The following is a 26947-nucleotide window of genomic DNA, read 5'->3' on the forward strand; positions in this document are numbered from 1 at the left end:
CTTGGGATGAACATACACACACTACTTATATAAGATAGATAACCAACAAGGACATACTGTATAGCACAGGGAACTCTATTCAATATTCTGTGATAACCCGTAAGAGAAAATAATCTAAAAATGAATGAATATATGTATACGTATAACTGAGTAACTTTGCTGTACACCTGAAACTAACACAACATTGTAAATCAACTATACTCCAATAAAATTTTAGAAAAAGATGATATGAAGACACATAAGGAGAGAACCATGTGAAGATGGAAGATTGGGGTGATGCATCTATAGGCTAAGGAACAAAACTCGTGAGGCTACAGGAAGCTAGGAGACAGGTATGGAACAGGTCCTTCCCTAGCACCTTCACGGGAGGCATGGCCCTATCAACATCTTGATTTTGGACTCTGGTGTTCAGAACTGTGAGACAATAAATTTCTGTCGTTTTAAGCCAACCAGTTTGTGGTATTTTGTTAAGGCAGCTCTAGGAAACTAATACAGGGATCCTCAAATATAAGAAGGTTAGAAACCAGTGGAACAATGGACAGAACATTCAATTGCTAACCAGAAGTACAGCATTTCCTATGAATCGTTGACACTAATTCAGTAAATCTTGGTACTCAGATTTCTCAGTTTTATGAGGAGGAGCTGAGACTTGTTGACTTCTTAGACTATTTATTTCAGCAATTAAATTCAGTGATTCTAGGATAGTAATCTATTGTCCAGCTGGAGTTTTAAGAAAATTCACTACGCCAAGAGTTGTTTTGTTTATCCATACCAATCCTCTTACTACTGACACAGACATGCAGAGTAGTGAATAACTTAAGATAGTAAGTTAAGGAAATTTTTAATTAAAAGGAGGCCAATTCTCACCTTCCTTTTTAATTTTGAATAATATAAGTACAGTATTTTTCTACTCTATTGTAACTAGTGGCTATGATGCTTCATGACACTAAATTAAGTTTATATTAACATATGTCACATTTTACTAAAGGAAACATTTTTCTTATCAGCAAGGCAAAATAGTTATCACATTCCTACATTGTTGGATGCCTAGCAGGATCTTGCTAGGCACTTACCTCTCCAAGTACTCTGCAAGAAGTTGCTCTGCTGCAGATGAATACATCCATTCACTTCCAACTTTCTTAGTATATCCAGGTACCTCCTCATTTTTTTTGTTGAATTTGAGATTCAAACCCACATTTGCTTTATGGTCTCCATGAGGGCTGAATTTAAACCACACACACACATACACACAAAAGTTTTAAAATTTTGTTCAAAGAATAAAAAGCTTTGCTTTCAATTTTTAGAAAAGTTTAGTCTTGATTGGTTTTCTACATTTTAGTTATCATGGTTATTTCCAAAGTAGCAGTAGTGGAAAAACTAGAGGAAAGGCTTCAAAACCCAAGTCAACAAAGCATACAAATAGATTATGTAATTGAGAGGAGAATGAAATAAGGAAATGTAGGGAAATATATAATTGAGATTCACACACACCATCTGATACCTTTTTTCAAGGTTCAATTTGTTAGCTGCTAAAAATAAGAACTGTCTTTCCAAACACCTAAAGCATGTGCCATTTAGATAAAAGATCACCATCAGAGGAATCTATGCATAATTTTTAAAGAAAATTCAGAGCAATTAATAAGAGAAAATAAATACTGAAATATTAACCATTTTATCTTTATTATTTAATTTTTTTCTGCCACTTTAAGTAAATTTCTCTAACATAAACTTACTTTCTCCTAGATCCTCTTCCAATAAAAATACTTCCTGTAAACCTTGAAACAAGGTATCCACTCACTCCAAGGCGACTGGCCAACACATATCCTGGGTTGTACTTTATAGAATATTTCTTTAAATATAAAAACAAAAAGGTCAATTATGGAAACACAAAGCATTAAAGCAGCATTTCTTTACCTTTAAAATCTGGAGATAAGACATCACTAACATTTTGGATTGTGGCAATGTAAGGATTCTCAAAAGTAAGTGACCTATTACCCCCCACCCTGCTTTTTGTTAAAGGATTTATAGGCAGAATATTTCTGCTCCTCTCTCTCCTTAAAGAACAGAATTCCCAAGGATGAATGAAAGGGGGAGGAAACATACAGTTTGTGAAACTGCCTCAAGAAATGAACTCTACAGTAAGTATTAGACGGCAAACTCTGTAGGCGAGAACGATTTTTAAAAAATTAATTTTCATGTTCTAAGAAGGACCTGGTAAAATACCTGGGAAAAATTGAGGTCTTGATAATTATTACATTGAATTAAAACATGAGTATGTCATCAAAATAGTTGCTACTGAGCAAAACTGAGTGTCCTTCATATATAGATATAAGTAATATTTGTTTCCCCAAATCATTTATCATATGAAAATAAGTATGAATAGGCTCATAATTAATACATTGTTAATATAATTCAGTCAATGAAATGTAACCTTTATTTGTGTACTTATGGGAAGAAACTATGAAGACAGTCAAATTAAAAAAAAAATTACCAGATCATACAATTTTTAACCAGGAAGTAAATTACTCACAAATCCAGTACCAACTATGGTAAGCTACCATATACTCCTAACATTATGCATGTAATAATAATAATACATACTTATCTTATATGGATTTCATATACTATGTTCATGTAAATGAATATATAAATATAATAAATATACTATATTTAATAAATTATACAAATATTTTATATTCTTATTTCATGGGAATGTAAGGATTTTTATCATCAGCAAAGCAAAATTTACAGAGAATGGTAAGGAATTATTTTCCACGATTATTTTTTTAATGATCATGTCTACAATGACCCCTAAATGGATAAATTTTTTTAGTCACCTGGTACATAAAGTCACTATTAAAATACATTAATATGCTAGTAAAGAATGCAACACAATCAAAAATATTATCAGATATAGAAATAATTTCAGAATATAAAGGAAGAATTAAGGCAATAGTTCTCTATCACAGGTAGTACCACTTTTCTAATAAGTATCTGAAAATGTGTTGAGGCATATTCAGTTACAATAATTGACACAGGTTAAGAACACTTAGTGTCCAGGCACCAAGATGCCAATTGTCTTGCCATATACAGGGCAGTCCTATTTAATACACAGTAGTCCTGCTCAAAATACAATTAGTACTCCTTTTGAAAAATATTGGATTATGGTATAGTTAAAGTTAATTAAATCACCACAAATATCCTAGAAATTATAAAATAAAAAGTAGAGAAAGAAGGCTTGAGTAAAAGATAAAGAAAATATGTAAAGAGAAAGAAAGTATACTGGAGAAGGCATGCCTAGCAACACTGTACCCTTAGAATTGGGCAGGCTCTGTCAGATCTAAAAAAAGCCAGGGATGAAGCAACAAGTTCTTCTGCCTCCACTGACTCCCAAACAGAGTTCCAGCTTCTTCATCTAAAGGGCCACTCTCCTGATTTCCTGACTATGCCTTCTGAATTATTTCTCCAAAAGAGACCTGATGGCAAGATTTTAGGGACTTCTCTGCTTTCCATAAAGGTTCCTCACGGGTATGCTGATGCCTAATGCCTTAAACGCATTTCACAGGAAATGAAGTTTTAGATTTTTACTACTAGCAAAAATAAAATATAAGTAGCAATGGCTGGCTGAATGTGAATTAATTTCAGTCAAGTTAATTATCTAATCAATCAATAAAAACAAATGATAGATATCGGGATTATCCCCTTACTTTAACAGAGAAAAATAAAAGGGTGCCATGAACTTAAGTGCAGTTTCCCAATTTTCTCTAGGGACTGTTCATCTTTAGCTGAGTAGAGACATATAACCTTTGCAAGAAGGTCATTTGTTACTTGTAACTAAAAATGCAGACCTTGATTAATTACGAAAGGTTTAAAAAAACCCAAGTCTATTCCCAGAGGGTATGCTAATCAATGTGCCACTGGGAATTCCCTGGCGGTCCACTGGTTAGGACTCCGGGCTCTCACTCCTGAGGGCCTGGGTTCAATCCTTGGTCATGGAACTAAGATCCCACAAGCCACACTACCAACAACCATTAACAACAACCATTATAGATTAATAGTGGGATCTCAGCAGTTTTTCCCCCAAAGATTTGCATGAAGTTTTGAGCACAGATTCCACTTATTTTTAACTAATACTAGATACAACTGTGAGAGAATTTAATCAGTGTTAAATAAAATATTTGCAATAATTCAAAGGAGGTACCAAAAATATCTTTCTAACATTTTTAAAGGTAATCAATTCTAAATTAAATCACACGGACTATAGTACTCACATGCTGGTTTTGTATTAAAGCATCAAGATTGGGTTCACATGGAATACTGAAAATCACACGAATCCTGCCTTCTGTAATCACATCCCCTGAATCCTGAACCTTGGAGGGAAAAAAAAAAAAAAAAATCACAGTATGTTTTAGTCTCTTTCACTACATTTTATTTACTTGTTTTTCTACTTATTTGAGTAGTGTTTAGTATTTCTGAAATACAGTAACACAATAAAAGTAGATAGTGGACATTTTCTTCGAATTTGTAAGTGGATGTGCTTATAAATTTGAGTCATTGTACCTTGCTTTAACCAGTTGTTAACCAGCCTTTTAAAAAAAATTAACTTTAATTTGCAAATAACTTCAAACTACCAAAAAGTTGCAAAAATAAAACAAGTCAAAGAACATTTACCCAGATTCACCTATTATCGACATTTAACTCCATTTAACATTTGTGCTCTATGTGTGTATTTACATACACATAATTATTTTTTGAAACTTTCTGAGGGTATATTATATATATCATGTCCATTATCCCTAAATATTTTGGTGCATATTTCCTAAGAAGAGGATATTTTATTATATTACCACAGTACAGTTATTAAATACATAAATTTACAACACAATACTTTTATCTAATCCACTGTCCATACACCAGTTTTGTCAGTTGACCTAAAAGTGACCTATATTTATAGAAAACTCTTTACTCCCTCTACTACAGGATCAGGCTAGGATCGGATATTGCATTTAGTTGTCATATCTCTTTAGCCTCTTTTAATATATCCAGAGCCTTTGTCTTTCATACACTGACATTTTGAAGAATATAGTTCATTCCTCCCTCTCTACCCTGACTTTTTTTTTTTTTTTTTTGCGATATGCGGGCCTCTCACTGTTGTGGCCTCTCTCATTGAGGAGCACAGGCTCCGGACGCGCAGGCCCAGCGGCCATAGCTCACGGGCCCAGCCGCTCCGCGGCACGTGGGATCCTCCCGGACCGGGGCACGAACCCATGTCCCCTGCATTGGCAAGCAGACTCTCAACCACTGCGCCACCAGGGAAGCCCCCTACCCTGACTTTTTAAAAACATTTCTACATTTGGGATTTGTCTAGTGTTTCTCGTGATTAGGTTAATGTTACATATTCTCAGCCAGAATAGTGCACAGAGGATGTGTCCTTTGTAGAGTACCCCATCTGGAGGTACATGATGTTCATCTGTTCCTCACTATTTTTTAATTTTGATCACACAATCAAGATGTTGCTCAATTTCTTTACTGTACAGTTATAGTTTTTTGTTTTCCTTGCAACTAAATAAACAATCTGTGGGGAGACACTTTCTAAGACCATGAAAATATCTTGCTCCTGATCAAAAATTCCCCTTAGATTTAGCTTCCAATGATGATTGTTGCCTGATTCAATCTGAATCATTATGCTTGTTAAATGATGGTTTTCCAACTCCCTCATTCCCTCCACAATTATCCCTGACATGATAATATAGGCAAAAGTCTTTCCTTTCTCCATTTATTTACCTATTTATTATCACTATGGAATCATGCATTCCTATTCCCCGCCCCTGATGGTTTATAATTCAATATGTACTCAATTACTTTGGTACTTAAACAGTCCCAGATTTGGCCGGTAGGAGCCTCTTCAACCTGGTACCTGTGTACCACATATGCTCACATCATTCTTGTGAGTACTTCCTTGCTTTCCCGCATAACTAGTAGTTCTAGGCTCATCGTGTACTTATTCTGCCTCAGCCCTGTAATCAGCCATTTCTCTGAGAAGGCCAGTTCCTTTTTGTGGGATATGGTGTTAGAGATCAAGATCAGAGTGTTACATGCTACCAGGGTATCTTTGCTTCCAATCCTTATGAGCAAATAGGGCTAGAAAATATATGTACGTATAGGCACATATGCATTCATATTATCTACAAACATACATAAATATACCCATATACATGTGCCTATATACATACACATACACACGTATAAAGTATTTTAGCAATCATGAGTTCACATTAATACCTCCAATTCTAATCTGTTCCCACAGGTCCTTTCTTGCATTCTCCTGTTCTATACTTACAAGTACCTTTTCCCATGTGAGAGCTGGAGTTCCCCAAAACATCAACACATTTATCAATTCATCAACCCAATAATACATTGAAAATAATTTCAGAATTGCTTCATCCGTACTACAATAAATAAACCTATGAAAAAAGAGATTAGAATCTGAATTCTTCTTCCACCACCTCCTGATCTCAGTGTGCTCAACACTAAAGATATATAGCCAAATATTGTGTTTATAAATTAGATGAATGAACTCTTTCTTTTTCCCCCTTCAGTATTACATTTTATTTTATGCCTAAATGAAGAGAAGTTAAATAACTGTATTAACTTGAAACCATAAAGAAATTTAATAGTAATAATAACAGGTACTAACTTCTCCAGTGCATCCATAATAGGGTGTTCCCAGCATAAAGACCATACTTCTAGGAGGAAACAAGTCATCCAATGTTTTAATATTGGAGAAACGGGAGTCAAAAGCTCGGATGTCCTATGTATAATGAAATATAAAAGTGAATCGTTACAGTCAAAATTTCTATAGACTGCATATCAAGATTTTTTCCTATGGGATTATGACTATGCTGTCTACAAATGTCAAATGTAAAGATTTTCTACATAACAATACCAGAATCTAAAATTTATTATCTCCTTATATGCCAGACACTCTTCTAGGTACTTTACATATTTATTAGTTCATTTCATCCTGAAGACAACCCTCTGTGGCAGAGACCATTACTAGCCCCACTTTATAGATGAGGAAACTAAAGCACAGAAAGGTGATCTTGCCCAAGGTCATATGGCTAAGAAGTCAACTCAGTCAGTACTCTTAATCACTATGCTATACTGCTTCCCCCAAATTACATGATCACTACATGCATTTAAAAAAATTTGCCCCCTTACAACATCTAAGATCACAAACACAAAAGCAAATGCTTTTTGTATTTACTAATTTATTTAAAGCAAACTTTTTGTGAGAATAATAAATAAATACAAAAGAAAAGTTTCCTAACCATACACAGAATGAGTGTCTGAGCGTGTTATACTCCTTTTAAACACTACAGTATTTTGCAAATTACATTAAATAATAATATCTATTATATATTGCTGCATATTAATATGATATAGTGTTTTCTTTATACAGTGTGCAACAGTGTACATTAAGATAGAATTGAGACCTGAAGGAGACTTACTTGGACAATAGTTTGATAAACAAATGGAAGAACTTGTTTTGACCACTGTTTCTCTAGACGGACTTCACCATTTTGATTTACTTGGTATTTACGACCTGTGAGTAACTGACCATATACAACTGCAGATGTTTCATTTATTATTATTCCTTTTCTTCTCAGGTAGCTCAAAGAAAAAATAAAAAATAAATATAGATGTGTATGAGTGTGCATATATTCTAAGATGATAATCATCATTCAAACTACCAACTCATAATCAAATGCTTAAATAAACTTTAAATAAATATGCTAGCAGTTCTGAGTACCTAACTTAAGACTTTTTGCATTATCCTGTGGCTACCTTTCCCAAAGTCTGTAAGATTAAATAAGAACTCATAGAGTTGTAAGAAACTCCTGTGTTTCATACCCACTAGGCTGGCTATAACAAAAAACTGAAAACAAGAAGCGCTGTGGGACTTCCCTGGTGGCGCAGTGGTTAAGAATCAGCCTGCCAGTGCTGGGGACACGGGTTTAAGCCCTGGTCTGGGAAGATCCCACATGCTGTGGAGCAACTAAGCCCATGTGCCACAACTACTGAGCCTGCGCTCTAGAGCCCGTGAGCCACAACTATTGAGCCCGTGTGCCACAACTACTGAAGCCTGTGCACCTAGAGCCCGTGCTCTGCACCAAGAGAAGCCACCACAATGAGAAGCCCGTGCACTGCAATGAAGAGTGGCCTCCACTCGCCACAACTAGAGAAAGCCCACATATAGCAACAAAGACCCAATGCAGCCAAAAAAAAAAAAAAAGAAAAGTGTTGGAAAGGATGTGGAGAGACTGGAACACTTGTATACTGCTGATGGGAATGTAAAACAGTGCAGCCACTGTGGAAAACAGTTTCACAGTTCCTCAAAAAGTTAAACAGAGAACTGCCAAACAGCCTGGCAATTCCACTCCTAAGTATGTAACCAAAGAACTGGAAACAAGTAATCAAACAAATATTTATAGACCTATGCTCATAACAGCACTATTCACAATAGCAAAAAGGTGGAAAGAAGCCATATGTCCAACAGATGAATGCACGAACAAAAGGTGGTATATCCATACAATGAAATATTTGGCCATAAAAAGAAGTAAGTATTGACATATACTACAATATGTATGAACCCCCTAAACATGCTAAGTAAAAGAAGCCAGACACAAAAGGTCACATATTATGTGACTCTATTTATATGAAACATCCAGAATAGGTAAATCCAGAAAGAGAAAATAGAGATTGACAGGGAGGGGCATTCAGTGAGCCTTTTCAGTCTAAAGTAGGGGTTGGCAAACTATGGTAACGGGCTAAATCCAGACTGCCTCCTATTCTTATAAATAAAATTTACTGGAACACAGTCAATCATTTATTTAATATCTATGGCTGCTTTTGTGATATAACAACAGAGTTGAGAAGTTGTGACAAAAACTGTAAAGTCTACAAAGCCTAAAGTATTTAGTATTTGGCCTTTACAGAAAAAGTGTGCTGATTCCTGATATGAAGATGCAATCATTCTTCACCTGAGGGATATTTTCTTGTCTCCTTTCCATTTCCTCTTTCTAGAACTCCTCTCAGCTACATATCAGAAATTCTGACTATACTATTTTCATCTCTTTGTGTACTATGTGCTGAAGAAATTCCTTAGCTTGATCTTTTAGCCCACTGATTCACTTTTCAGTATGCCCATATTACTATTCAGACCATCTACTGAGCTCATTATAGAAATCATAATTTTATTTTCGTATATGTGTTTATACAAAAATATATGTATTATATAATATACACTATATATAGTTAAATAACATTATTATATATACATATATTTTATATAGCTAAATTAAAATTATGGTGAAAAAATCAGATATGTTCCCTACCCTTATGGAGCCTACTATCTATGAAAAGAGTCTTAAAGTAACCACATTCATAAATTTATTATTATGATTCTATTTATATGCGATAAAAGAAAATTCAGAATGATGTGAGCTATGACAGGGGTATCTAACTTACACTATTGGGAGGCCAAAAATGCTCTTCTCCCCCTGACAGCTGTGTTCATCTCCTTTTATGTTGGATAGCTTTTCATGGTCTTTTTACATATTTCCTGTTTAATCATCTTTGAATAAGGATATTATGGCCTGTATTAGCTCCTATAATTGTAGAAGAGGTGTCTCCTTGAGTTCCCATTTATCAATGGATGCTACTACAGTATGAACAGGAGGGCTGACTGATATACATTTATAACACCATTTCACGTGCCACTGCCAGTTTCTATTATTCTGTTTTGGTTTAGGGAATTCTAGTGTTTGGATGAAAAAGGAGAGGTACTGTTAGGGTGGGATCATGGGACACAAAGCACCCTGAAAATTAGCATTCCAAGGAGGGTTAGCTTCTTCTTTACTTAGCTGGTATAGACCTTGCATTTCTGAATTCAGAGCATAAGGGACTTGGGTGTAGGGAGGAGGGGAGTAGGGAGGAGGGAAGGGTGAAGAACAAAGGAGAGTATGCCCTCCTATTTTTATTAGTTACATGTGGCCAAGAAATTCAATGGCCTTATGGTTAGTGAAATTAACTCTCAAATTCAGGCAACTTATGAACTGTGTATTCCTAGTGTAAGTGATTATGTCTTTTCTTTTTTTTTTGTACATCATGAAGTATTTTAGTGACAAACTGGGCAAGGCTCTAACTGCTGCTAACCAGATTTTATTTTAAATTAGAACTCATTACTTTTTTAGACCATAAAATGAAGATGCAGTCAGTATTCAGAGTAATCACACTAAGTGGAAAATAAGTTAAAAAATAAGTACATTAGACCACCACATTCTAGTTCAATGACATTAAATACTATTTATGACACTCACTATTCTGAAATTCCTTGTACTTCTTTTGTCCAGTTAGATTGTTCTTTGTCTCCAAGATGGACCACTTTAGAGGGTGGTGCAGTTCTTCCCAAATAAAGCTTCTGTGTTCCTGCAGGTTCTTCCAAGTAAAACCTTAAAAATTAAAATTATATTACCCGCAAATTTGTGGTTTAATATAGAGTTCTAGTAGTGTGAGTCTTCAAAGTGAAAAGATTTCTACATGGTATAATGGCAAAAACCCAAAAAACAAAAAGCCTCCTTTTTAAAAACTGTAATATGAATTTCAGAACAAACACTTGTAAAAAATTTTAATCAAAATTTAAAACAAATTATTATTCTTTCTCTATAAGAAATTAAACTAAATACATAATAAAAATATAAAATTTTAAAGAATTAATACTCTCAAATTCAATAAAGTAGTTTTTTTTTTTTTTTTTTTTGAGGTACGCGGGCCTCTCACTGTTGTGGCCTCTCCCGTTGAGGAGCACAGGCTCCGGACGCGCAGGCTCAGCGGCCATGGCTCACAGGCCTAGCCGCTCCGCGGCATGTGGGATCTTCCCGGACCGAGGCACGAACCCGTGTCCCCTGCATCGGCAGGTGGACTCTCAAGCACTGCGCCACCAGGGAAGCCCCAATAAAGTAGTTTTGCTAAAAAAGTTTAACTTGATTCTAATCAAGCCACTATACCTAACTCCCAGTTTCACAGGAAACATGTGGGATGGAGGACCAACTTAAATGACACTAAGAGGAAACAACTAGGTAAATTCAGAATTCTAAAAAATAACTGGCTTGGACTTTAAGAAAAAAGGCAGGGAAGTAAGTTTAGCCAGGTCCTAGGATATAAAATCAACATACAGAAATCAATTACATTTCTATATACTGGCTGGGGAAACTGAAATTGAAAACATAATACTATCTATAGTTGCTCCAAAAAGTTTTAAATACTTAGGTAGGTGTAAATCTAACAAAACATATACAGGTTCAGTATGCTGAGGAAACAAAATAGTGATAAAAGAAATCAAAGATTAAAATAAATGGAGAGATAAATGGAGCTTCATTTATCCATTTGGATCAGAAGACTCAACATAGTAAAGATGTCAAATCTCCACAAATTATAAGTTTAGTACAATTCCTATCAAAATTTCTCAAAGATTTTTATAAATATAAAAAAAATTATTCTAAACTATATATAGAAAGGCAAAGGACCAAAAATAGTTAAAACAATTTTGAAAAAAAAAAAAAGTAAGGAATCGCTCTACCTAAGGTTAAGACTTACTACATAGCTACAGTAACAAGACAATGTGGTGTAGGCATAAAAATAGACATAGAGGCAAATGCAACAACACAGAGAACCCACAAGTAGACCCATACAAATATGCTCAACTTATTTTTGACATAGGTGTAAAAGCAAACTAATGGAGGAAGGAGAGTTTTTTCAACAAATAGTACTCGAGTTAATTCAATATTCATAGGTAAACATATGAAACTTGACCCAAACCTCATACCTTATATAAAAATTAATTCAAAATGGATCATGGATTTAAATGTAAAAGGAGAAGGTAAAACTATAAAACTTTTTGGAGAAAATCTTCTTTGGGACCTAGGGCTAGGTCAAGAGTTCTTAGACCAAAAGCACGATCCATAAAACTAAAAACTGATAACTGGACTTCATCAAAAAGGCAGGGGAACTGAATTTTGATGATTAAAAAAGAATGTTCAATACCAGTTCATACTGGTACTGACTTCTCATCAACAAAATTACGCAACAAAACACAACTGAGATACGTTTGCAGAGACCTAAGGAAAAAGGATTAGGCCTCTAACTCTAAACCTATGCATGAGAAAAACAACCAAAAAAACCTTTTGGATATGTAATAACTCAGAAAACATTAACATCCTCACATTTTCTCCGAAAAAAAAATTACTTTAGAAAGTTCTAGACATGAAAAATAACAAAAGAACAAGATATCAGACCAAGTAAAAGATGACAAAGAATAGCTTGTCTAAATAATCACTGATAAAATGATTGTGAACTTGAATAAAATGTTAAGAAATTATTTTTAGAATAGAAGATACGTGTTTTTTAATATATTATTTAAATGAAACCTGGGAAAGGCATGGAAAAGGTAAGGTTACATATGCTATTTATTCTTGTCAGAAAGAAATATATTTGCTAATTTATATAATGATAACTGGTAGAAAAGAATTAGGATATAGAACCTCCAAGCTATTGAAAGGAAAAGAAGGCAAAAGGGAAAAAATAATATATGCATCTCAACATTATAAAGCAACTATACTCCAATAAAATTTAATTTAAAAAATAAAATAAAATACTAATAAAAAATATGCATCTCAAGGTATGTACAATAAACTGTCAATAGTGGTTGAACCTGGAGTGGTATGATTAGAGGACTTTCATTTTCACTATAGAGTGTAAATATCTTACAAATATTATATCAGTTAAAATGTATGAATAAAAGCCAACAAATAGCAAAGCACATATAAACTTTAAAAATTATAAATAAAATCTTACTTAGTTTCTCCATCTGATACACCAACAACTCTAGCTTCTTCAAGATGAGGCCAATTAACAAAGAGAGACTTCCCAAGCACTGATGAAGCTATATTTTCTACACTCTTAAAGTAAAAACAGAAAAGTTCATTCATGTTTTAGGTCCAAGAGAGAATTTTACAGAGACAAAATTAAATAATTAAAACTGGCTTGTGTTTATAACAGTGTACTTAAAATCTATAAAAACCATGCCTTAATAATTAAAACAGATATAAAATATTATTTGATGGCTCAGGCCAATTATTCCCTATTAGTAACTGCTCTTCTCAGCTTTATTCCCACTTAATTATTCCATCCACTTGAATTCAATTTTTAAAATTTCTCTTCTCTAAGTTGTGCCTTTATTGCCAACTACTCTCTGTCTTTCTAGTACATTTTCCAGGATTCCTGTTCTTTTAGATTTTTTCCCTTTCCTTTAAGTTTATTTATTTTTATTTAAAAATTTTTTTTGGCCATGTCATGCGGCATGCAGGATCTTAGTTCCCTGACCAGGGATTGAACCCTAGCCCCCTGCAGTGGAAGCGTGGAGTCTTAACCACTGGACCACCAGAGAAGTCTTCCTTCTTAAAAAAAATTTTTTTTTCAGTTGTTTTTACTTATCTGCCTTTCTTTATTCTTTAATTTATTATGAATCTGTATAAGTTTACCAACTTTACCTTCCCCTCTGCCAATCTCTTCTTATTAGAAGGGAACTATGACCAACTTAAAAGTAATTTTCTGCAGTATAAACATCTCAACACTAGGAAGCTTGCCTCCTCATTTGTTCAGCAGCACTGGCAGTTATTAGTGAAGGATGGCCCACTGATTTTAATCCTAAATGAAATTACTTGGCGAGAAAACAGGTTTCAGTAAAATCAAACAGAAGAACACTGACCTATAATGTGAGTATTACTGTTCACAATAATAGCCAACATTAGTAGAAATAATGTTCAGCAAGAAACCTAGGTTCTTAGTTCTGCTGCTAACTAGCTGAGTGAATGTCCCTTTCCCAATCTCCATTTAAGTTTTTTAATTTGTAAAATTAATGAGCTGGATTAGCTGCCTCACAAAATTCCATCCAGTTGTAAAATTCTATGATTCTATTATTCTCATGATTATCAGCTTATTTTTCTCATGGAAACTGAGAAAAGTGAAAAGAACAGCATAGATGTCTAGAAAAGGGCTATTATTATTTCATATCAAATAATCAGATAGCATAAAACAGAATCTAAAATATGTAATTCATTTCAGTTTGTGGTTGGTATAATTAAATAGAACACTAGACTTATTTCAAGTTAGAAACTATGGGTCCAAAATTGGGTTCTGCCTCTCTTCAGCTATGGACTCTTAGGCAAATCCTTTAATCCCACTGAGTCTCAGTTTTCTTTTATGAGAAGAAGTTATAACATCTACCTCACAATATTTATTTAAGGATAAAATAATATACACAAAAGCTTTTTTAAACTATAAAACACTGCACAGTTGGTCCTCTGTATCCATGGGTTCCACATCTGCAGATTAAACCAACTACTGATGGAGAATATTTAAAAAAACAAAAAGAAAAAACTCCAGAAAGTTTCAACAAATGCTGGCAACTATTTACATAGCATTTACATTGTATTTACAATTATTTATATTGTATTAAGTATTATAAGTAAAAGAGATGATCTAAAGTATAAGGCAGGATGTGTGTAGGTCATATGCAAATATTACACCATTTTATATAAGAGACTTGAGCATCCACAGATTTTGGTATCAGTGGGGAGTCCTGGAACCAATGTCCCATGGATACTGAGGGACAACTGTATAAATATTCTGTATGAAATAATACCTTAAGTACAAATTCTTAAAAGGAAACATTATTATTATTATTACTGTTGGTCAGACAACAACTTTGTGGTAGAAACTGAAGTTGAAATATAAATTTTGATTCACATTTTTTCTTTTCATTATGCTTAATCATTATTAGCAAATACTTCTTTAACAAATAGAGATGACTATTTTTAGACTTTTGGGGGTAACCTTTTATTTTATTTACTATATTTAGACATCTCTTACAGTGAACATATAAAAGAATGACTATTCTGATAAATAAAACAAGTTTCAACATTAGAACTAGGCTCCCTTAATTATCCTTTTCCCTTCTTTCCTAGATTAATCCTTTCCCCGTAAGCCCTAGAGGCAATCCACTTCACATCCTTTCCCTCTACAGTGCCTTTAAGACCTCCTTTCTTCTTGAGCTCTACCTCTCTTCTTTTGTACGGATTTGCTAAATGAGCTGCCTCTTCTTTACCTACAGTTATGTTTCTAGCCCTCTTTTCAATGATAAACTTCTTAACCAAGGGCTTAAGACTTGCTACCTCGACTTCCCACCTAACGAGTCCCGGATTAGTACTTAGGAATTGGACTTCTGCCTCCAACAACCTATGGGAATGGAATCCTCAAAGTCCAGTAATGATGCCCAAAGGACAAACTCACAGACCTTATTTTAGTTTTCACTCTTCTTGAACTGTATGTACCATCTACTCCATGCTTCTGTGACACTACTAAACATGGGAATTATTCTCTTTCTTCTCTGAACACTATGTAACTTTTACTGGTTCCTTTTCCACCCTTTCCACCCATGGGTACTTCCTCATGCTGGGGCCTTGAACCCTGAGAATCCCCTTTCTTCAAGGAAATGAGCCCCGAGGCCCCAGCCATTACTTCCTTGCCAACGCCCTACATATCCCTATTGCTTTACAAGCTCTAGCTCCAGGTATTCAACTGTGTATAAGTTGCCTTTCTTTTTTAATTAATTAATTAAATTTATTTTTTCATTTATTTTTTTCGGTACGCGGGCCTCTCACTTTTGTGGCCTCTCCCGTTGCGGAGCACAGGCTCCGGACGCTCAGCGGCCATGGCTCACGGGCCCAGCCGCTCCGCGGCATGTGGGATCTTCCCGGACCAGGGCACGAACCTGCGTCCCCTGCATCGGCAGGCGGACTCTCAACCACTGCCCCACCAGGGAAGCCCATAAGTTGCCTTTCTTGACTGAAGTTTTTCATCTGAACCACAGAACACAAAAAACAATTTGACTATGTATTTCCCCAATTCTTCCAAGGATGGTACATAACTAGTACCATTCTAAATGCACAAAAGGTAAATTAATCTATTATAAACGAACAGATGACTTAGGGCAAGAGGGCTTAAAACTCTTGTGGAACTCTGTTGAGAAAGGCTGAAAGGGCGGCTCCAGTTAAATGTCCTAGCACCAACTTGAAATTCTATTACTGATAATTAATCCCCTCAAGCCAGTGCCTCTCCCATTTTAACTTCTTTATTCCAATAAACAGTAATTGTTTTTCAGTTAATTAGTCTGATATCTAAGAGTGATTCATATTTAATATTTTCTTTTTCTTTTCATCCCCTATTTTTGAACAAATGATGAAACTTGTGAATTTTATTTAGTCCTGTTCATCTAGATCTATTACCACTTCCACAGTTTATGTCCTTATTGTCTAAGGCTTCTATAACCACAACCTCAACTTGCAGGCTTTTCCATTTTCTTCCATTTTTTTGTATGCACTTTAGTCTACTATATTGCCACCAAATTAATCTTTATGAAAATACCAATTTCAAGATAACAGTCATGAAAAATAAGTCCAAACTCCTTAGCCTGGTATTCAAGGTCCTCCATAATCTGGCCTCAATCTGTTTTTTCAACCTTATTGTCTATTATTTCCCAATATAAGTCCTCTGATTCAGTCAGGTTTATCTATTCCTTCTCCTCAAATACATCACATTTACTCTAAAAAAAGAAAAAGTATTAAAAAAAATTCAGACCTATAAAAAGGTTAAAAAAAATAAGATAATGTATCACATTTATTTTTTACTATAACTCCCAGCTCATGTTATTCTTTTCAACTGGAATACCTTTCCCCTCCTTTTTCCTCTTTGTGATAATCTTTCTTTTAGCACCCAGCTCAAGCTTATTTTCATTTATAGATCTGTACTTAATCTTTAGCTCACACAGCTCATCTCCTCTTCAAATTCCTACAGCATTTTTTTTGCTCATTATGTCACAATTATATATGTCCTTTAATTTGTGTAAATGTTTCTTTACTTTACCCTTATTTCCTGTGAACTTCTGGAGTTACTACATGTTATACCACTTTGGAAAACACGTTGCAGCTAAAACAGTTTTATGCATAATAAGCACCTAAGAAATATATAATGAAGAAAATACTTACAAGTTCATCTGATTCTGCATTCACTAATATTTCCAACATCATGTTTTCTCCACGACTGCTTTGCTGGAATACTTGAACCCCACTTTTCTTCAAAAAAAACTTTAAAAGAAGTCATAGAATTTAATTTTAATTTTTTCTCCATTATCACTTCACATTCAATAAAGTGAAAAAATTTTATGAAAATAAATAGCCACTGACTTTGTGTTTGATGTGTTTCAAAGTAGGAAATCCACAGAAATATAATGCCTTTTGGTCAACCCTGGTTATTTTGTTTTTGCTTATGTCTACACGCCAAGCATCTAATGATATTATTCTATACCTAGAAAATAAATGGAGGCATTTAATTTAAAATTCATACATTGCAAGCAATCACAGGTTTTCAGCATTCCCTTCAGTATTTTGCCAGAGTCCTTCTTGCTTTTAACAGGAGAATTAACAATTCGTCCTTTAAGAGAAAGAAAATATAGAGCAGCAGATTCTTCGTTGGTATTGATCCAGACACAACCATGCCTGTAAGATACTGAGTGGACGTCCTCCCCATTAATTTAAAATATATATATATTAAAAAAATAATATATATAAAATATATAAATTATATATGTATATATACATGATTTTTATACTAAAGGAACATACAAAACATACTACAAATCTCTATATCCTCCATGTTCCAAAACCCAGAATGGAAAATAAACATTTTATAATGTCTATTTCATCTTTCTCTTTGTTTTAACAAAAGGAAAAATCATAACTGAGAAACGTTTATCTGCAACACGACTGCCATCTAGATATTATTTGCAGAGAAGATGAGAGAAGAGAAAAAACAAGGAAGACATCTAAATGAAGAAGAGAAAGTAGAAATAGGTTTGAGGCAAGAAACAGAGGAGCTATTTTTTTTTTTTTTTTTTGCAGTACGCGGGCCTCTCACTGTTGTGGCCTCTCCTGTTGCGGAGCACAGGCTCCGGACGCACAGGCTCAGCGGCCATGGCTCACGGGCCCAGCCGCTCCGCGGCATGTGGGATCTTCCCAGACCGGAGCACGAACCCGTGTCCCCTGCATTGGCAGGCGGACTCTCAACCACTGCACCACCAGGGAAGCCCCCAGAGGAGCTCTTTTATTTCTTGTTCTCCTTCTTTCCAGTTGGGTGGTTGGGGAGTATAAGAGGCAAAGTCATAGCATGTCAAATAATGCTGAGAGCAGACACTGGCAATGGAAACAAAAATTCATAGAACTTCTTGAGGGAGAGAACAGATATATACAGGGGCAGGACAACTTTAACAGAAGACGAAAACAGAGAAGCAGAATTGGACCAAAGCAGAGAACTATAGAAACAACTGTGAGAGAGAGAGAGAGAAAGAGAGAGATGCTATGATTCTTGGCAAGTTGTATGTAATTCATTATCAATTGACTACAACTGTCACAAATTATTTGTTAATTCTCCAAGTAGATATTCAAAAGCTTGCTTTTTTTTTTTTTTTGAGCTCTCTGTTGTTGAAAAATTACCAAACAACATTACCTGGCGCAGCATCGTCCTATGGCAGGGAACTTTTCTGGCCATGGAGAGGGGTACGTGAACTCTGTCTCGCTATCATACCAGCACATTAGGCACTCACTATGTTGGTTTCTTTTCCTCTCTTCTTTTTTCAGGGAGTGGTTGCATGTCTCCATGGCTTCCAACAATCGCTTCTGAATATAAAGATTGGAGAGAGGGGTTAAAAATACAAAAAGTCTGTAATCTCAACATACAGAATAAATATTTTCCCTAGGAATACAGAATTACTATTTGTGTTCTTGAAAAACAAAAATCTTAACTAATACAATTCTTTTCCATTTCATTAAATGAAAAACAGATGTGCTATTCTTGTTTCAAAGGGCCCTAGAATATTGCTTGTCACTACAAATTCCTCTGAAACTTATCACTCTAACAGCAATCACTAACGTGTGGATAAAATCAGCAGAAAATCAAAATTTAAATATGAATTGATCGTAATTATAATTTATCTTAATTCACTGCTCATTGATCTCTTACTTTACAAATTGTACAATGGTATAGGTATGTTCATCTTTCCAATTATCTTTTGTATTTAACATAATTCCAATCAAATCACAATGGTTTAAAATACTTCTTTTTAAAGGACAAAATGATGTTAGTGTTCATATTGGAAGGATGAATGTGTGAGCTGCACAAAGTTACCAGGAACTTGTCTTACCAGATCCTATCACTTTTTATAAAACTACCTGTAAGCAAAACATTTAAGTATTGACACCACAAGAGACCCACAGACCAGAAGAACAAAACAGAGTTCAAAAACAAATCCAAATCTACGTCAAACATGGTATTTCAGATATTTAAATAACGCTTTTGTCATAACTAGCCATCCAGCTAGGAGAGAAAGCACATATATTTTCCAATATCATACCGTATACAAAAGCAAGTGTCAGAGTAATGAGACAACAAAAATAATGGGAAAAAATCTAGGAGATTATTGATAATTTGGAGTGAAAAACTCTTAAATAAGGCAGGAAAAAGCTGAACAGCTTTAAGGAAAAAGACATTTTTCAAGTAAAAGAAAATGTATGTGATAAAAGATGTCACAAAAAAATCAACAGGCAAATGCCACACTGGGGAAAAATATTCCTAATATAAAAAGAGTTGTTCAAAATCAAAGAAAGAAAATGAGGAAAAGGATATAGACAGACAATTTACAAAAGAGAAAATGCAAAAGACAAACATACATCAAAATATACTTAAATTAGGAATCAGGGAAAAATAAATTTGAATGAATGGCATTCTTTATCATCAGTAGACTTTATCAACAAAATTAAATAAAGCAATAATATTCAGGACTAGAAAAGCAGAGAAGTAGGCACTTAAATATTGCTGGTGTAAATTACACCAGTCTTCTTGAAAAAGAAGACTGGTAATATTCATTAAAACAAAAAATACACATTCCCATTAACCAAGCATTCCTGCTTTGGGGATTCTACCTTATAAAAATAAAATCTCTGATATATAAGAATGCATTAACAACAACAACAAAAAAAGAATGCATTAACAAACAAACAAACAAAAAGAATACATAAACACACAAGTCCTTTTTTCATAGCATGTGTACAGTGGCAAAAAACATTAAGATTCATAAGAATTTGCAGAATTAGTAATGGTGTGTTCCCATGTACCTTTCAATGATAACATCTTACAGCCACAGTACATCATCAAAACCAGGAAATTGACACTGGTACATCACTACTACAGATTTATTCGGATTTCACTAGTTTTTATATCTAAATTTTGTGTGTGTATACGGTACTATGGAATTTTTATCATATGCAGAGATTCATGTAACCACCACTAAAACTGGAATACAGAACTGTCACATCATCATAAAGAAACCCCTTCATGTTATCCCTTTATAGTCACACCCTATCCCCAACCCTAACCCCTAACAACCACTGATGTGTTTTATATTACAATAATTTTGTCATTTCAAAAATATTATATAAATGGAACTATATAAAACCTTCCAAGATTGACTTTTTCACTCAAATGAACTTTTTTCCATCTGTTGTTTATATCAATAGTTCTTTTTATTGCTGAGTAGTATGCCTTTATATGGATGTACTACAGTTTTTTTACTCACTCACCCATTGAAGGATATTCAAATTTTTTCCAGTTTGGGGTTATCACAAATAAGTTGCTCTGAACATTAGTGTACAGGTTTTTTCAACATATATAGCCAGCTGTTTCAGCACCAATTGTTGAAAAGCTTTTTCTTTACCCATTGAATAGTTTTGATGTCTTAATTGAAAATTTATTAACTGGACAAGTACAGATCTATGTTTGGACTCAATTCTGTTCCACTGATCTGTCTATTGCCATGTAAGTAACATACTCCCTTGATTACTTTAGCTTCATGGTAAGTCATGAAATCAGAGAATGAAAGTCTTCCAGTATTGTTTTTCTTCCTATAGATTGCTTTGGCTACTCTAGATCCTCTGCAATTTCATAAAGACTTTAGGATTTCTGATTTCTACACAAAAATCTGCTGGCCTTTTCATTGGGATTATGTTGAGTCCAAAGATCAATTTGGGAAGAGGGTACATCTTAACAATACTAAATCTTCTATTCCTTGAACATGGTATGTCCCTCCATTTATTTAGGTTTCTGTATCTCAACACTATTGTAGTATTCAGTGTGCATGCTGTTAAATTTGTAACTGTGTATTTTATATATCTTAATGCTATTGAAAGCAGAATAAAAATCTTTTTATTTAAAAAAATTTATATTTTCCAATTGTTTACTACTAGTATATAGAAACAATTGAATTTTGTATAGATTTTATATAGATTTTGTATAGATTTTCTGTGGCCCTGCTAAATTTCCTTATTGGTTAGAGTATCTTTTTGAAGATTGCTTAGAATTTTTTATATATGTAATAGTGCTATGTGCATATAAAAACAATTTTTCTTCTTCCTTTCTAATTTGCATGCCTTTATTTCTTTTCCTTGACTTAATACACTGGACTTCCAGTACAGTAATAGAATTGGTTAGAATAAACATCCTTGTCTTACTCTTGATTTTACAGAGAAAACATTCAAACTTTTATATTGTTAGCAATATAGTATATTGTTAGCAAGTTTTTTTAAGATGCACTTTATCTGGTTGAGGAAGTGTCATCTTATTTCTAGTACTGTATGTTGAGCATTTTTATTAAAATTGGATGTTGAATACTGATAGTGTGGTAAATCACATCGCAAATCAACACTGTTTCTAAAATAAATGACATTTGGTTATGAGTATTATCCTTCTAACATATTATTGGATCCCATCTGGCTTTATTTTGTTAAACGTTTTTGCATTTACTTTTAGGAAGGATATTAGCAAGTAATTTTCTTTTCTTGTAACATCATTTACTATGGGTATCTGCATCATGCTGGTCTAATATATTGGGAAGTGATTATTCCTATTCTATGTTCTCAAAGTTTGTGTAAAATTAGTATTATTTCTTCCTTGAATGCTTGCTAGAATTCACAAGTCAAGACATCTGAACCTAGAATTTTCTTTGTGAGAAGATTTTAAATCATGAAACTAAATGTCTTTAAAAGATATAGGACTACTCAGATTTTTACATGTTTTTTGGTCAGTTTTGCTAAACTGTGTCTTTAAAGAACTGTGTTCATTTCACTTAGGTTGCTGAATTTGTTGTCATAAAATTGTTCACAATATCCCTTACGGATTCTTTTAATAGCTGTAGAATTTATAGGACAGCTCTTCTTTCATTCCAAATATTGGCAATTTATGTGTTCTCCCCTCGTGCTCTGGCTTTTCTCAGCCTTTCTTGATCTGTCTAGCTAGGATTTATCAATTTTATTAATCTTTTCAGAGGACCAACTTTTGGTTTCATTGATTTTTCTCTATTGTTTGCTCATTTTTCATAGATTTCTGCTATTTTTATTTCCTTCATTCTGCTTAGTTTGGATTTAAATTGCTCTTGTTTTTCTAGCTTCTCATGGTAGAAAGCTTAATTTATTTTAAAATGTCTTATTGCAAAAAAAAAAATGTCTTATTGCTTAGGATAAGCATCTAGAACCTTAAGTCTCCCTTTAAGCCTTGCTTTAGCTTTATCATAGATTACGATACGTGTTCTCATTATCATTCAGATAAAGTATTTTCAAATATCCCTTTTAATTTCTTTAATCTATGGATTATTTACAAGTGTGTTATTTAATTTCAAAATATCTGTAAGTTTCCCAGAGAGTTGTTACTGATTTTAAATTTAATTCCATGTGGTCAGAGAACATTCTCTTTATGATTTCAACCCTTTTAAATTTATTCAGACTTTTTTTTTTTTTTTTTTTGCAGTACGCGGGCCTCTCACTGTTGTGGCCTCTCCCGTTGCGGAGCACAGGCTCGACACGCAGGCTCAGCGGCCATGGCTCACGGGCCCAGCCGCTCTGAGGCATGTGGGATCTTCCCGGACCGGGGCACGAACCCGTGAACCCTGCATCGGCAGGCGGACTCCCAACCACTGTGCCACCAGGGAAGCCCCAGACATGTTTTATGTCTCACCAAATAATCTTGGTGAATGTTCTTTCACTTAAAAATGTGTATTCTTTAGTTGTTGGGCACAGTGTTCTACATATATTAATGAAGTTGAGTAGGTTTACAGTGTTATTCAAGCCTTTCATTTCTGGTAATGCTCCTTGTTCTGAAGCCTACTTTGTCTACTATTAGTAAAGCAATGCCAGCTTTCTTATAATTAGCATACCTACAAGTTTTGATGCACATAATGAAGATTAGAGTAGTTAAAACTCATTAAAAAAACAAAAATGGTGATTAAAATCCACTGCTTATTAATTTATGTGAAATAATATCTGATTAAAATATACATGTATATATAACTATTTCATGCACTGACCTCATCAATAAAAGGTATTAGAACCACAGCTTCCCATTCCTGTTGCTTCCCATTTAGGTCAGTTTTAAAATCAGGTGGATAATATTCTATAATTGGCGAGTCTTCATCTGTCATCAAATGCTGTGAAAATATAAAATAGCGTAATAGAAATGTAACAACTAATATCAATGTAGCTTTTTGTTAATATATTTATAATATTTCCTCAATTGTAACAGTTTAAAATTTCTAAGCAAAGCAAAAGTAAATTTTCACATCTTAGATATGTTGTGATATACTTGTTATATTTTGATTTTCAAGTATGAGGCTTCTAATTTCACCACCATTCACCACTTTCCTGTTCCACTAAGCTAGTTATGTAGCAAAACTATCTTTACTCTGAATTTTATCATTTCTATCTTCTATTGTCTTTTCACTTTACAAGGCCTATCTAAATTGTTTTCCCATTCAGACTTCAGTTCATTTCACACACTCCATTTTTAACCTTAGGCAATTTATTTTCATGTCCTAATCAACTGATTTTATTAAGTTATATAAGAACTAAGATAATTTAAAAAGAAAAAAAATCCTAAAATCCAAAATCTTTTTACTACCAATAGCAAAGATAAGAAGTTCAATATGACGTGTTTATCAGAGATTTTATAACAGAAGTAGATAAAGAAAGTTAAAGATGTCTTCTAGGAATAGAATATAGAAGATTATGATATAAAAAATTTAAAGAAATAGCGTATTTCTCAAGGTCATATTCAAAGTATTTAATAATCAGCAAGTCATGAGCACAGAACAATCAAAACAGATGTGGCTATAAAAACCTGCATGGTTACTGGTCCAGAGTGGTTGAGTATCAATCCTTAATGTATGTGAAGGTAGGAAAAAACCATCAAAGAAACTTAAGAAAGAAAGGCCAGGGGCCAGGATGAAGGACAGGTTAAGTTTCAGAAAGATACAGAAGGAAGCCTGATACTGTTCAAGCAGTGAAGGCAGGTGTGTGTGTTTGTGTTTATATGTGTCTACTCCAGTTCCTTGTACGAGACCATGGAATTAGAAGAAGAGATTGATGCTCTAGAAGAACTAAATGAAGTTTACTCTCAGAATCAGCTTAGCAGGCTTGGCTTAATTTTGGTGACTCAATCACCCCTGAAATATCTTTTTCCTGTTACGTGAAATACGTTAACCAGAGAAAAGCCTTTTATTCCACAATTTGATAAATGAAATGCTTAAAATCCAAATATAAACGGAGGTAATACTTTTGTTGATATAAATAACTTATTAGAATCATCCGTATTCTAATAGGTAGAGGGTAAAAGAGAACTGAAATGAAATCTGTAAACGTTTGGACAAAGTAGATGGCTTCGGATTTTGCCTATCTCAGTTTACTTTCATCAGTGCAGAGACAAATTGAAGATGTGCTTAAAGGTACTGAAAATAAAGAAGCTATGCTCTGAATGGCTTATGAAATTTGTTTGCCTTTTTAAAACAAAGCTAACTTGGGGACTTCCCTGGTGGCGCAGTGGTTAAGACTCCACGCTCCCAATGCAGGGGGCCCAGGTTTGATCCCTGGTCAGGGAACTAGATCCCACATGTATGCTGCAACTAAGAGTTCGCATGCCACAACTAAGGAGCCCACCTGCCGCAACTAAGGAGCCCATATGCTGAAACTAAGGAGCCCACAGGCTGCAACTACAACCCGGCACAACCAAATAAATAAAAATAAAATATAAAACAAAGCTAACTTTAAATCAAGCAACTACTTTTCAAGGGACTTGTTTAAGGAATCCTATATTTGAAACTGAATATAAATATATTTAGCTATTAAAGAAATTTGGGTATGATGTTTCTAAGTTTGCAGGAGGAGCTCCTAAATATTAAAAAGACCGTAAACACATTTAATTCTAAAACTCACCTGGTAGCATGTAGGAAGTAAATTTTTGCTAGCTGCTGGAAGTACAGCAAGAAGCTGTTCAAATGGCTTAAAAGGTTTTCCTAGTTCAAAATGGATTTTGAGTGTACTGATGTTGCGGATATCAGATAGGAAAGGTGCATAATGGTACGGATAAAACCTATAAAACAAAACTGAGTTTTAAACAATTGGCAATTTTATGAAACAGGTCAATAGTAAGTATATACTTCTCCATATTCTATTTTAACAACACATGGCAATAATTCTAAAGACAAAAAAATCATTCATAATTCTGCTACTTGAATATAAAAAATCAGCAATGTTGGAGATTTAGGTCATTTGATGGCAACAAATATTCTATTTCCTTAATTTTTTAAGTGCAGTTTCACACTCAAAATTTGGATGCATGTAAGGATATATATATTAATAATATATAAATATATATAATATATAATTTATTATTTATATATATAAATAAGATAATGGCTGTTCAGTTTCGAAAATGTTGACTGTGAGTCTTCCAAACAATAGATTCTTAGAATGAAGTAATGAGGTACTCAGAAGACGTTCAGTTAGCTCATGTGGGCCTGAGCTTCTCTCGTAAGGACAGAGGGAACAGTGAGTCTGAGCTCATATGGCTGTTACTGGTCAGTTCTAAGAACTTTTATCTTTGCATTAGTATATATATATTGTGTTTGTGGTAAGAATTAAACCACTTATCAATCATACACACCAACTATTTTTGTTTTTAATACCTTCCCATATTTAACTACAGAAAAAATATTTTTACAAAACTTGAAACATACAATTTTTAAAAAACTTTCTATGTTCTTAATGTTTGACTAAAGATACCAACAAAACAATGAAGAAATTTTTTTTTTTTTTTTTTTGCTGTACGCGGGCCTCTCACTGTTGTGCCTCTCCTGTTGCGGAGCACAGGCTCTGGACGCGCAGGCTCAGTGGCCATGGCTCATGGGCCTACGTGCTCCATGGCATGTGGGATCTTCCCAGACCAGGGCATGAACCCGTGTCCCCTGCATCGGCAGGCAGCCTCTCAACCACTGCGCCACCAGGGAAGCCCAAGAAATATTTTTATATTCCACAATTATGTCATACTTCAAAAGGGTGGGAAAGTTTAGGAGGCAGAATGGCATGTGAAACAAGGCAAAACGTATAGACTTTGGGAATCAGACAGCCTTGGACTTGATTCTTGGGTATATGTCATCTTGGAAAGATTACTTAACCTCTCTAATCCTCATCTGTAAAAGGCAGAGAACAATGCTTACTTTAAATAGTTGTGAGGATTATATGAGAACATGCTTTTCAAGTGCCTAGCCTTAACGCCTGGTAATATAATAGGGATAACTTATACTCACCCTCTTAAAAAATGGCAAATCAAGGATTTTTGTCATAGAATACTCTTCAGAGACGCCCTGAGAATCATGTTAGTTATTGCAAAGATTTCT

General features: G+C 34.2%; 1 protein-coding gene across 2 annotated transcripts in view; it reads right to left on the reverse strand.

Moving 5' to 3' along the window:
* XRN1 (5'-3' exoribonuclease 1) overlaps positions 1-26947 on the reverse strand; it is a 101197-nt gene that overhangs the window by 49041 nt on the left and 25209 nt on the right. For both annotated transcript variants that reach the window (XM_060011367.1, XM_060011366.1), the window contains exons 14-25: positions 25485-25641; positions 23585-23704; positions 18682-18851; positions 17364-17484; positions 17166-17264; positions 12916-13019; positions 10383-10514; positions 7512-7674; positions 6698-6811; positions 4272-4370; positions 1734-1849; positions 1074-1220 (exon numbers count right to left, since the gene is read on the reverse strand). In XM_060011367.1, coding sequence (XP_059867350.1) covers positions 1074-1220; positions 1734-1849; positions 4272-4370; positions 6698-6811; positions 7512-7674; positions 10383-10514; positions 12916-13019; positions 17166-17264; positions 17364-17484; positions 18682-18851; positions 23585-23704; positions 25485-25641 — 1542 coding nt within the window. The remainder of the gene's footprint in view (positions 1-1073; positions 1221-1733; positions 1850-4271; positions 4371-6697; positions 6812-7511; positions 7675-10382; positions 10515-12915; positions 13020-17165; positions 17265-17363; positions 17485-18681; positions 18852-23584; positions 23705-25484; positions 25642-26947) is intronic.

Source organism: Delphinus delphis, chromosome 4 (assembly GCF_949987515.2).
Source record: "Delphinus delphis chromosome 4, mDelDel1.2, whole genome shotgun sequence".
NCBI classification, from domain to species: Eukaryota; Metazoa; Chordata; class Mammalia; order Artiodactyla; family Delphinidae; genus Delphinus; species Delphinus delphis.